This window comes from Cynocephalus volans, chromosome 17 (genome assembly GCF_027409185.1).
Source record: "Cynocephalus volans isolate mCynVol1 chromosome 17, mCynVol1.pri, whole genome shotgun sequence".
NCBI lineage: Eukaryota > Metazoa > Chordata > Mammalia > Dermoptera > Cynocephalidae > Cynocephalus > Cynocephalus volans.
In genome coordinates this window covers 1881584-1894743 of record NC_084476.1, presented here as the reverse complement: position 1 = coordinate 1894743, position 13160 = coordinate 1881584, and the positions used below count along the sequence as shown (strand labels likewise).

The following is a 13160-nucleotide window of genomic DNA, read 5'->3' as shown; positions in this document are numbered from 1 at the left end:
GAAATCTGAAACCTGAAATGCTCCAATATCTGAAACTTGTGAGCGCTGACATGACGCTCCAACGAAATGCTCACTGGAGCACTTTGCGTTTTCAAATAGGGACGCTCACCTCATGCTTCCTCCAAATATTACTAAATCCAAAAAAGTCCAAAACCCAAAACACCTCTGGTCCCAAACATTTCGGATAAGAAATGCTCAACCTGTATATATTTTATACAAACACAGACACAATAATAGGTCACATAACACACTCCCAAATATTAAAAATAGCTCAGGTAAAAGTACGTATGAAATCAAGTACCCAAGGTCTTTAATACTGAAAATATTAAGAACTAAAATGCAAACAAAAATCCTCAATTCGATATGGTTTAGTTTTTGAGCATTATAATCAAATACCTCCCAAGAAGATTCCCCCCAAAAACCCATCATTTTTTTCCATAAGAATTCAAAAAACTGGGCTGGCCAATTAGCTCAGTTGGTTAGAGCACGGTGTTAAAACACCAAGGTCAAGGGTTTGGATCCCCATACTGGCCAGTTGCCAAGAAAAAAAAAAAATCAAAAAACCAAAACAACAAAAGCTACAGACTACCAAGCACTCCGGAAGCGGCGAGCAGTGTCACCCCCACTCACCTGGAAGCCAGGCAAGGAGCAGGTGTGGGCCCCCAGGGACTGAGCATACTCATAGGCTTCTGTCCTCTGAATGGCTTCGTTGGTTGCAAACTTTAAAAATGGCAAACTGTTGAGGAAATGAATTATTCTAATTTGAAAAGGCAGCCACTGTTTGCATAATCAACGTGGAGAAAACCACCCAAAAGTGTGTCCCACCATGTGACCAATAAAGACACGAGACCAGCCACTGCCGAATTAACTGAAGGTGAGGAATGTTGTTCTTTTTAAAGGAAAACACACACTACCTCCCTTACTTGAATCCTTACCTGTGATTTGATCCAATTAAGACAAGTTTTGCAGTTTTCTTTGTATAAACCCCAAATCCAACCTGGGCCATAAGGTAGCAAAAGTGCGCAGCATCCAAGAGACCCTTTGAAGCTGCAGAGACACAACACAGGCCCCGGTGGGTGAGGGGACTCTCACAGAACTCAAAGGTGCTGACAGGACACACCCCAAACCCGCTGGACCCACAAGGAGGCCTCAGCTCGCAGCCTCAGCCCAATTTACCGAGCGTGTCGCCCATCGTAACCATCGCCCTGGCCTCTACATCCACACTGTGGCTCAGGTTGGACAGAACCATGGCAAGGTGCGGCCTCCAGTCGCCCCACTTCTCATCTCCACAGCACTGAAGTGAGAGAAGACAAAGCAGGGCTTAGCCCTGGCAGTGCACCCTGTCAGGTTCCCGTGCTGAGCTCAGCAAGCACACTGAGACAGCAGGAGGAAGAACCAAGCCTCCTGTCCCCTGATGACATCTGCACAAGAGCACACACCATGCTGAACACGGAGCCCACCACTGTCATCCTGAGAACCTGCTTACCGTGGACGCAGCAGGCATTCGCCCGGACATGAGCTGGTAAACTGTCTGCAGAGGGTCATTGATTGGAAGACTGTTGGCAAACCTGGGAAGATGTAAAGATAGAAAGATCTAACTCTGGTTCAGTTAAAAAAAAAAAAATTCTCATCTCAGCCCCTCTATTCAATTAGACTAATGTTTAACCTAGACAAAGTACACATATCTCAATACCCCTTTTATAAAAAAAAAAAGCTGTAAAAAAGGAAGACTATGGAATTCACTGAGATTTTATAGAAAGTGTTAAAAATCACATAATTAATTAAAATTTAAAAAGAAATCCCTCAGCAAGAAAACTCAAGCAAGAGGGTCCGGTAAGCCTAGGAGTCTGCTGGACAGTGACAGCTGTCAATGATGACGCCTGTGGGTGCAGAAGGCTGACAAGGCCCTGCAAGTGGACAAGGCAAGGCAGCGAGGCTCTTTACCTGGTCATGACTCGAGCATGCGTCCGGCTGTCCATCTTACTTGCAAGCAGCAGAGCGTGACCCCATAAACCATTTTTCATTGCAGACTCTAAAGCATCCTGAAAAGCATTTCAGGAGTTACATGAATTGTCAGTGGCAATGGGCCACGCGGTGTCAGGCACAGACAGGCAAGGAGACAGGAGCGGCGGCAGGCTGAGACATAAGTGAGCCAAAGGCCTCAAAAGCCCACATGCCATTGTTGAGATTCAAGAAAAAGCAGTGTTTCAAAGTCCCTATGGTAATAGGTCTCTGTAGATGTATGTGGCCTCTGTGTCCACATTCAGCAGGAAGAACGAGCACATTCATCACACACAGGGACACACATTCACATGGTGCTGTCCCTGTGAGAAAATGTCACCCAGGCGTCAACTCCCCAACCCAGATGGCACACGAGGAATGTCTTCTCAACCCAGCTGGCACCTCACTAACGCAGCCTCCCATGGGGGAGTCACCTGGGGAACAACTCAGAACTTCTGCCAGGAGGCAGCAGTACTGCGAGAGGCAGATGTTCATGAAGGCCCACAGGTTATGATTTCCACCAGTTGTGAAGTGTCTATATTAAAATCATATTGACCATCCACAAGCTTTCTGAGTTTGTCATGACATAGCAGTACAGAGAACTCTGGGCCTGGAGATGTCCCTGCCATGCAGAGCCATGTCACCAGTGTGGCTGGCCTCTCACCCCAGCACGACTGGGACGGGACATCTTCCCCCAACTTATCCCTCCTGTGCACACTGTCTCCCCAGGACCACTCCAGCCCTCCCTCCCCCCACGCTCATCCTCTGGACACTAGCCCAGAGCAAGCTCAGTCTCAGCCCCTCCTACCACCCTGCACAACCAGAGTGAAGGTCCACGGTACAACCACTTGTACATGGCATGGCCTCCCAGCTCCCGACCCACCAGCTCAGGGGCTGAGAACTGCACCCAGCTTTATGAGAACAGGTCAGCTCCATCTTAGGCACATCCGTACCCCTGAGATGCAGTGTGCACAGCACCTGTGCTCAATAGCGCACTTGGCGAATGACTGAAAACTGAACATTCATGTCCTGGACACTGGTGGTGTTTGGAAGAAAACCACTATTGATACCTTCAGAAAGATGACGACACGTGGGGCCAGATACCTGTCATCAACAGTGAGACCCACGACACTGCGTAATAGCACAGGTGCTCCAGAGAGGACCATCCCTCCCTACCACCATGTCCGGCATCCAAACCCCACATGGCGGACACCGGGGACACGTCTGGGTTCTGTGAATATAGGAACTGCTCACCTTTTTACGGCCATAAAGCAGCAGCTCTCGGAACCTCTCGGTTTCTTTCTCAAGCTTGTTAGTCGTGGCTGTTGGACTGTCAGTGAGAAACGAGAGCTGGGCCTCCCCAGATTGCTCCTCTTCCACGTGCTCCACGGCCTCATTGGTGAAGTCAATTAGGTTTGCCTCATTGGGAGACTTCCCGGGAAGCCAGACTGTTTTGTGGTCTCGTAACAAAAGCTCGGCAATGTCTGTCCCCACCACGGTCTGTGAGGCCAGGAGGGACAGAAAGGATAACAAAAGGCTTGAATATGAATAGAGTTTCCAGTAGGGAGGACAAGACAGTCTCCACACGGGTCAGGTGAGGATCCTGAACACTTCCAGGGACATGACAGACCCACAGGCTCCAAGAAAGGCTGACAACAGCTGGGCTGAAACCTCACCTCACCCCAAACCACACATTTCTCTTCTCTCCTACTCCCCCAAATTGCTGCTGAGATGTCCTTCCTCAGGGAGCCCCTTCCCAGTAGGATCACTCGCTTAGTGCACTAATCCAGCCCCACTCCTCAGGGGGACTGAGCATTCCCAAGACTAAAATCCAACAGAAGAAATGCTCTAAAAGTAAAAAGAAACATACCCCATTCTGTCTGCATAACAGAACAATAAAATTCCAAAGAAGACTTGCAGACTCTTTGTCAATTAAATTTTCGTTCTGCAAACATTTTGTAGCTTTGTTCTGTGCAAAATTAATAACATCCACTTTATGGGTGTCATCTCTGGAAAAAGAACACACATTCAGTGAACAGCAACGGCTGGTCTACAAGGCCAAGCGCAGTAGCAGCCCCATTCAGACACCAAGAAACACTCAACAAGGCACCTACTTGCCGAGAGGTCCCGGGAACAACCGCATCTCCTCCTGCTCGGGCGTGTGCTGCAGCAATGTCTACAATGAGGGGGGACAGAGAGCGGCTCACATGGGGCCCAAGGGTGGTGAGCGTGGTCCTGGCTGTGCTCCAACAGTGATTTTCAAACCTCAAACAGTGAGATCCATTTCCCCCCACAACACGTGCCACAGCAGAGGCTAGCCTGCAGGACAGGGCCCTGCCAGCCCCCCAGCAGCAGCACCCGGCCCCCCCTACACTGGACCGGGAAGCACCTCTGGGGTTTTTTTGTTTGTGGGTTTTTCTTTTTTTTGTTCTTTTTTTTGGCGGCTGGCCAGTATGGGGATTCAAACCCCTGACCTTGGTGTTACAAGGCTGTGTTCCAACCAACTGAGCTAACTGGCCAGCCTGTGAAGCACCTCTTGCCATGACTGAAAATCACCAACAAAACCAACGTCCCCAAAGTCAACAGATGTGAACGGCAACAGAAAATGCGTACACGACAGAACCAAGTCTAACACCCAAAGCAGATGCTTCCGATGCGGACTTCTGGGAGGAAACAGGTTAGATGAAATAGAACCTAAACCCGACAAACTGAGCATGGACAGGAATAAACATTTCCAGCGGTCATATTTCCAGAAACGATGGTTGAGGAACTGGCGGTGACGAGCTGCAAGGCACACAGAGCACCCGCGGCAGCATTACCTCCATGCTGTGGATCTCGACCAGCGCAGGCTGGCCTTCCGAAGGCAGATTTGGAACCACTTTAATGAGCTGACCGCCGGGACCGAACCGGGCACAGACATGAGGCACTGAAAATTTTTCAGGAGAATTTGGTCTTGATGGAACTACATATAAGCAAATTGAAAAAGAAACAGTCAGTTGTCACTTTATAATGCTTCCAAACTAGCTCAAAAGCTTAGATTTTCAATGTACTCGCATAGCTGAAATCATAGGTTAGGTTTATCATGAAAACTGACTTTGAACTGAAAGTCATAAATTGTTCAATATCTTATTAAAAAAGTAGAATTAAGTGTATGTCAGAAAAATGTTTAAATTGTTAACAATGAGCATTATTTTTTTCTACAAAGAAAACTTTCTTCAGTAAAGTAGCAGTGCTCGGCGCCCGCCCCACCCAGCTCAGCTTCTAACTGTGGCTAGCACAGAGCACCCACAGCAGTGACACAGACACTCCAGACGCACTGAGAGTCAGCCTGCTGGCAGCTTACACTCTGCTTACCCTTCCATTCTGGAGGAAGCTGGAACGTACCCGTGGGACAAGTCTGGGAACAGGGGTCTTTCAAGGGAATTAGAAGCTCCCGCCCATGCTGCCTACCCATGTGGAGCTGGGAAGGGAGGCTATTTAGAGTTGTGCTCTGCACACATGCTTATGGACAGGAGGAAAAGTCCTCAGACCTGCAACCCATGGGATGGCCCTGTGCGTCCTGACGTGCTGACACTCAGAAGGATAGGCTGGGGCAGAGCTGTCCTTCTGCAGTGAGGGGCCAAGCCATCACAAACTCCAACCACAGAACTGAGCCCTTTGCTCAGACCCCAGGCTGGCATCCCTCTATGCTGCTGAGCACACACCTTGCTCCCCAGTGGGCCAGGCGGTGTCTGCAGTGTAGCCGTACTCTGGGAAGCCCTGGGCACTGTTGAAATGGCTGCCATAGGTGCCACAGGCATAGTCACTCTGAAAGGAGCCTGGTGGAGGCGGGGCCTCGTAGGAACCGGCAGTCAAATTGTGACTTCTGTAAATCTGGCTCTAAGAAAACAAAGCAAACAGGTAGGATTATTTCCCCGCAAACACCAGTATGACTTTAGAACAGAGAGCACGGGCACATGCCACACAGAACCATGCATGCCCCTTGGTTGCTGCGGCCACCAGGCCCACCTGTCGCGAGCGGGCGCTGAGGCTGCTGCGGCCGCTGCGCAGGCTCCGTGCAGAGTGCTCGCTGTGCACACTGTGCCGGTCCGCCTCCTCCCCGTAAGGGTCTCTGTGGGGCTCAGGGTCATCGTCAAAACTGCCCGTAAAGCGAGGGTCGTACATCCAGGGGTCGTCACATTTCTCAGGCCTGTGGTAAGCAGGGGGAAGAAAGAGGAGCGTGGAGGGCGACTTCCGGGATGGCAGTGGCCTCTGGGGAGCAAATCGCATCCCCACAGGTGCCCGCTGCTCACACCCCTCCCCGCCACTCGCGGCAACTTCTTCACCCTAGAGAACGTCAGTGAAGCCGACGCCACGGGTGAGTCACAGGACACCACAGCCATGGCTCAGACTTGCACCCGTGGTTTCAGAAAATCTACTACAAGGGCATCTTGAGCGTGAGCTCTTCTCTGGGCTGCAGGTCATGACGGATGACAAGGGACAACGAGAAAAGCATGAACCCAGCCTCCCAGGTACTCCCAAAGCTACCGAAGGGCCAGTTCAAGAACTTGAGATGCTGGGAAGGTCTGGTCCATCCTTACTCTGTCAGTGACCAAAAAGACCATCAGGCAGCTGCTCACACAAATCCAAGAGCAGCTACAGCTCTTGGACCAATTCCAGACACCTGAGGTCAGATTAGCAAGGGGACACCCTTGGCTGCCACCACCAACCTTCTTTACCCAAGAGAGTTTTACCAACCTGTCACCGTAGGCTTGGTTTTCTTTCCTATATGAATCATATTCTGCATTATACCAGTATCTCCGGTCATAGACTCGGGGATCCCTGAATCTAGAACTGTAGTGGTAACGATCCCAGCAACCTGCATCTATAAGCCAGGAATTAGTGGATTAGTACAGTAATATGCAAAAGAAAAAGCTTCTCTGGACACCACCCCAGAACTTAGGAATTCTTCAAGGACTCCTTGAAAAACCAAACTGTCCTCCTGGAAGTGGGCGTGACACTGGAAAACTCTAACTGTAGATCCTGTAGGCTCCTGCTGTGTCTCGCCTGTATATATACTACCTAACAGCAACTGACTGATTTTTCTGTCAATACAAGTGTTTTTGATTGAAAAGAAAAACAAACAAATAAAAAAACCCCGCTAAAAAACATCTTCATTAAATTCTTTTTCACTTACTACTTTTAAATAATTAATCCCATGACTATAAGTTTTACTATTTCTTCTCCCTAATGTGATCCAGAAGGTTTTAAGAAATAACCCCATTATTAAAAGGTACATTAGTGTGGTGCTGGTAACACCAAGGTCACGGGTTCAGATCCCCGTACTGGCCAGCTGCCAAAAAAAAAAAAAAGAGGCACATTAATATTATAAACAAACTGGATGTACCATTTTTGGCAAGTGTGTGCACAATTTATTTTTAAAATGGGTGCATCCCTGTATGACAAAAAAAAAAAAACCCCAACAACAAAAAACAAAAAATAAAATAAATGAAATAAAATGAGAGCAATTATCAAAGTGGAAAAAGAGCCCTTTGGGAAGCGAGAGGCAAGGCTGACCACCCTGGGGCCATAAAGGGCAGCTGGGCCCTGTGTGCACACGTGGCATGAAAGGCGGTGTGGAGACCCTGGGAGGCCTGGGAATGCCGGCAGCTGCAGAACCAGCCTGCGCCCCCCACGCGGCACCTGCCTGGCAAGGACACCGAGCATGGGACCGTAGTGCTGGTGGGACGGTGGCGCCGGCTTCTCACTTTATTTCACTTTCAGCCATCTACGTCTCAGTTGTCATGTGTGGAGACAACAGCTCTAGGACTGCTGATTACTAAGCTTTGCTAGAAGTCAGAGAAAACTGCTAACATGATAAAGACACATTTGTACTGTAATTAAAATGCAGTTTCTTAATAAAACTATCAACACAATCACTTTCAGATGCAAAGTATTTTCAATTACTCTGGCTCTTGGGTAAAAACATGAAGAAGAGCCTGACAAACAGGAGGTTTCCCAGACCCCGCAGAGTGTGGCCCTGCACACGACCACTCTTAATGCTGCTGAACGTACCTCTGTAGTCGCCCTGGCTGGAGTAGTAACTCGCATAGTAGTCACTTTGACTGCTCCATCCACTTCTGGAATTATAGTACCCTTCAGGATACCCTGGCCTGAAAAACACAGTGTTGCTGGACAACAAAGCACCTGTTTCTTAAAGTGAGACAAGATATCAGCCAATACAAATTAGACCCAAAACAATAGGAATTCGTCAAAGCAGGTTGTGAAAAAATTCTAACTAGAAGATCCAAAATAGTAACAAGGATGAATCTCAGAATTTCCTACCATACAGATAATAAAAAGCTCAGCGCCGTAAAATAACTGTTTAAGAAGAATTCAGCAAAAAAGAACTGACCCTTTTGTGTTCTCAGTGCTACATCCTAGAAAAGTCAATGCTAAAATAGGTTCTAGAAAGTTCTTGCTTGTTAGGCCTCATGGCCAGCTTAACACCAGCACAGCCAGGTTAAGCAACTTCCCCCTTCTCCCCTTCCCCTTTCCCTGTTCTGCTTTGGGATCTGAGCAGCGAAATTCCTCTCCTGGGAAGGAATAAACATGACTGTTATCATCAAAGGATCATCTTGTGGGTTGCGGGAACAGGCTTTGGGCTGGAGCACTTTGCGCTAACATAGTAACAACACTAATTAGAAGCCTGTGCCCTAACCGACCAGGTGTTGGCAGACTACAAGGACTGTGTCACCTCGCACACCACTGATTTCGAAATGGCCCATTACTCTGCCAGAACCCTCAAAGGCGTATAAATCCCCTGCTTTCCTTTGTTCAGGGGAACTGCTCTGGCTCAGTTGCCCCTCCACGTTAGTGGAGTGAAGCGTTTTGGCTGAAATAGTGCCTGGCTTGGGACTCTCCCTTTTCCCTGTCTCACTGAACCTAACATTGATAACATGCTTGGTGGAAGAAAAGCACTGAGCCATTAAAATCAAACTAAAACGCCAATTTCAATACACCTTACACCATCCTATTGGCCACATGTGCTCTCTGCACGGCAGCAAGTGTGCTGGCTGTGGGCCCAAGGGCACACTTCCAGAAGCAGGACTGCAACGGCTTCCTCTATACGCCTGATGAAGGCTGGCTTCAACGCCAAGCCATGACCCTGACTCTCACCACAGAAAAAGCAGAAATTAGCAAGATGACCAAGTATCAGGCTTTTCAGTACTTAAAAAATTCTTGGAAGAACTTAATAACATTTTCTAATAACAAGTTTTACATAATATTTCATTTTTAAAATGTGATTTTTCTCATGCCCCTTCAGGAAACTTCACCGGAGCCTCAAACTCACTCCACCAAATCTGACTGCTTGGCTGATGCAGCACCTGAGAGCAACAGAGGGTCCGGCCTGTCCATGCTTCTGCCCCAGCAAGCCCGCTGCTAAGCCTGGCCCCAAAGGCCTTTGGGTTGGCCACTCGAGACCACACTCATGTGCACAGCAGTGGGTTCCAGAAAAACGATCTAACACAACGCAAAACCAAGAACATGCCTCCTCCTCAGTTCATCTCACCAACCCCATTCACTCATAAGGAATGATAAAATCATAAAAACGAAAGATATGTTCTGACTTCATGCAGTCCCTGGAGTGATCTGGCTGTCCTGGGCACAAGACAGACAAGCCGACACTAAATATCAGTGTTAACACTAAACGCAGGGCCGGCCAGTTAGCTCAGTTGGTTAGATATAACACAAGGTCAAGGGCTTGGATCCCTGTACCAGCCAGCTGCAAAAAAAAAAAAAAAAACCCAACTGCACTAAACACATACCCACACATGCATATACCCCCCAACCAAAGCAGGGGAGAACAGGGTCGACATGACTCCCCAGAGCTATCACTAATATGTGGTAAAGACACTCAGGGGATCAAAATAGTTGAAGGAAGGAAAAACCTGCAGCTACGGAACAAAACCACCCCTGTAGAAACTGGACCTGGTGTCTGGCTAGAGGCTCTCAGTATTCCCGGACATCACGGGCTCCCACATGAACTTGCAGGCTGGCGAGGGCATGCAGAGCCACACCATGAGAAGCCTCACCCTGGCCAGCTCCCACGCCTCTCAGGGCTGTAGGGGTCACCCACCCATTTGCCCTCACCTCTCAGGCTCGGAATCAGATGCTATTTTAACTTCTAACCCTGCTTCCCTGGCGACAAGGTGATACATGGTAGCTAAAAATCTGGCAATTGTCTCACGATTAAATTCTCTTGAGATGAAGCCTCACAGTGTGGCTAGGCTTCAGGAGGCACCTGGAATGCTTGGCAACACACACAGCTCAGGTGTGCCTTTGGGGCAGTGCAAACCAGGGCCAGTTAAGCTGGCAAAGGGTCACAGACGGAGCCTTTCATCTTCAGACAAGCTACTAGAAACCTCAAAGAATCAGCATGAAGAAACTTCTGGATAAAAGTGCACGTACAAAGTCTTCATTAGCAATTAGATTTTCCTGTATTATGAAGTTTAAGAAGCAATACACCTGTGTAGCAAGCCTGCACCTGTGAGACAAGTACTCCTAGATCTGACAAGGAGCAGGTAGTCAGAGCTTTGAAAGGCAGGCAGCGTGGAACGCAGCTGCCAGGACCCATACCCACCACTACTTTGCTCCAACTCAGCCAGCTTCTTTGGGCAGAAATGAAAATCAAGCAGCCTCTCTGGCTTCAAGAACACAGGAGGACCCAGACCTGGCTTAAAGGCTCACTTGGCTGAAGGCAAGAAGCATGGTTCTTTCCAAACCCCTCTCCTGTGATTGCAAAACGGAGAAGGCATGGGTGGCCAGTGCAGGGACAGGCCAGAGGCATATGTGGGCCTTCTGCAATGGAGGCAGAGCCCAGGAACAACAGGTGCTCCTAGCCCTGCATTTGGGGGCCAGCCTGATGTATCCTAAGAGTGAGGTCACCTCTGTGACCAGTCCTCTCAGGGCTTTGGAGACTAAGTGGCGGGGAAAAGTTGGCACCAGTGAAAAGCTGCCATAGTCCATGGACCCTGAACATCCCATCAGCAAACGGCCAGAGCAACAGACGTGCTTCAGCAACAGGGACCACTACCCCCGCCCCGTGACGGGGACATGCACAAGTGCAGAGGTCACTTCCTGCAGCCCTCTGCAGGGTCTGGCCTCTCCTGGGTTGGGTGGAGGGAAATGCTAACTGACCTGCGAGGCTGTGACCACCTGTGGCCGTGTGCTCATGTGCTCAGTTCCATTTAAAAACATATCTGCAATTTGTCCATACTGACAAAACGTCAACATACTTTACACAGGTTTGAATAATTTACTAATTACCACCACAGCCAGCACAGCAACACAAACATCAGCCTGGGTGCAAGAGGGAAGCAGCCAAGGGGGACAAGCTCCCACCTGGGATGTGGCTGGTCTGAGCAGTGGCTTGCTCGGGAGCTGGGCCGCTCGGGCTCAGGGTAGCAGTAGTTCTCGGCATAAGCGGATGCTGCGTTGTCGTAGGGCCTGTACCGAGATTCATATAGGCTGTAGGTGTCCTGTTGGAGGAAGGGTTTGGGCAACATTAGACACCAGTTTAGAGCGCACTCATCGAGCAATGAGCTCCAGTGCTAAACAGTACAGACGACCACTCTCCAAAAGTAGGGCTTCCTTCATGCAAAACACCAAAAACCTACAAAATGAAGTCCACATCAACAGACAGGCAACAGGATCTTCCTAAACCTGACAGCCCTGGCCCTGCTCAGGAGACCACTTGCATGGGCCTAGAATGCCAGCATGCCAGCAGGCAACCCCCAAGGGCACGATGCCGTCCCAGGCTGTTAGTTTCGCTTCCCACTGTGAACAGTGCCTGTGTTGCACTGCAGACACCATCTCCCTCACTTGGAAGAATAAGGTTCTGTTTGAATGGGCCCGAAAACTACAGGCAGCCTCAAAAAGAAGATCGCGTTTTATTCTCAAGAGGCTGTAAGCCCCTTTACAAACCAATTTGTGGCCACAGCTCTGTCTCTAAGGAGGCGCCCTTAGAGAGCAGCAGGGTGAGATCTGAAGAGCAGTGCGGTGACCCAGGCGTAAGCCAGAACTCATCTTCTCCTGTCTAAAAGCCTTAACTCCCTGCTGTGATGTGAAGCCATGGAAGAACGAATTGGTGCTTGACCACTCCGGGAGACCAAGGGACAGAAGGAGAAGGCGGAAGACAGTGCACTTGCATGCAAGGGGTGCTGGGTCCTGGGGGAATTCGGCACAGAAGACCTAAAGCAAGTCCCTGGCCCCCTCACGCTACTGCCCCCCATGGCTGGCAGCAGAGAACTTCCTTATATGGAAATAAGGAGTTCCTGGGCTCCTAGAATGCAGGATGCAGAATGCAGGTCTCAGGTGTAATAAGGAACAACGGTTCCCTCAAGCCCCACGAGGGAACCTGCCCCGTGGGCAGCTGCCAGCCCAGCCACAGCAGTCCTGCTGCTCGGGCCCTCTGGACCCCAGGGCCTTCTGTCTGGCCCGGCCCAACTGCTATCAGGCAGCCACGTGAATTCAATACTACCTGGCCCTACAGGCAGCAAGACCGAGGCTTTCAAACTTCCTATTATACAACACTTTGACCTCAGGTGATCTCGGGGGACACTGCATCGGGGCTAGAGGTGAGGAAAAGCAGATATGATCAAAGGCATCCACTTGGCCACACTTTTTCAAACCACTGCAGGACTAGACAGAACCTAACTTACAAAACACTCATGAGCTCGCACCACTCAACAAAGGCGTGGCCAAGTCTCCTGTGCTGACACGGCAGGGCCCCCCTCTGCTGCTGCTATCACCATGCATTTGAGAGAAATCTCAACCACTTCCCTCACCTCTCTTAGCTGTTGCGTGTGTAACATTCCAAACCTAACTTTTTTTTTTTTTATTTTAAAAAGAGATGACCAGTAAGGGGATCTGAACCCGTGGCCTTGGTGTTATCAGCACCACACTCTCCCAAGTGAGCCACGGGCCAGCCCTCAAAACCTAACTTTTTTCCCTCAACATTTGCACTCTCAAGGACGGACTTAAAAGACTCTATAGTTATTCCCATTGCTTCTTATGTTGATTTATGATGTCAAAACCACACAAAAGCTTCCAGAGGCCATCCTAGTTCCCCAAAGCATGCAACACACAACTTTAACTCTGCAGACAGCCAACAGGTG

The 13160-nt window shown here is 49.4% G+C and overlaps 1 protein-coding gene across 5 annotated transcripts in view; it reads right to left on the bottom strand.

Annotated features, from left to right (window-relative positions):
- The window catches only part of SEC16A (SEC16 homolog A, endoplasmic reticulum export factor), a 34962-nt gene that overhangs the window by 13924 nt on the left and 7878 nt on the right, over positions 1–13160 (bottom strand). For all 5 annotated transcript variants that reach the window (XM_063081829.1, XM_063081828.1, XM_063081831.1 and 2 more), the window contains exons 3-16: positions 11386–11522; positions 8056–8153; positions 6739–6865; positions 6010–6190; positions 5706–5880; positions 4821–4963; positions 4116–4177; positions 3872–4010; positions 3256–3501; positions 1945–2042; positions 1487–1568; positions 1177–1294; positions 936–1047; positions 631–736 (exon numbers count right to left, since the gene is read on the bottom strand). In XM_063081829.1, coding sequence (XP_062937899.1) covers positions 631–736; positions 936–1047; positions 1177–1294; positions 1487–1568; positions 1945–2042; positions 3256–3501; positions 3872–4010; positions 4116–4177; positions 4821–4963; positions 5706–5880; positions 6010–6190; positions 6739–6865; positions 8056–8153; positions 11386–11522 — 1824 coding nt within the window. The remainder of the gene's footprint in view (positions 1–630; positions 737–935; positions 1048–1176; positions 1295–1486; positions 1569–1944; positions 2043–3255; positions 3502–3871; positions 4011–4115; positions 4178–4820; positions 4964–5705; positions 5881–6009; positions 6191–6738; positions 6866–8055; positions 8154–11385; positions 11523–13160) is intronic.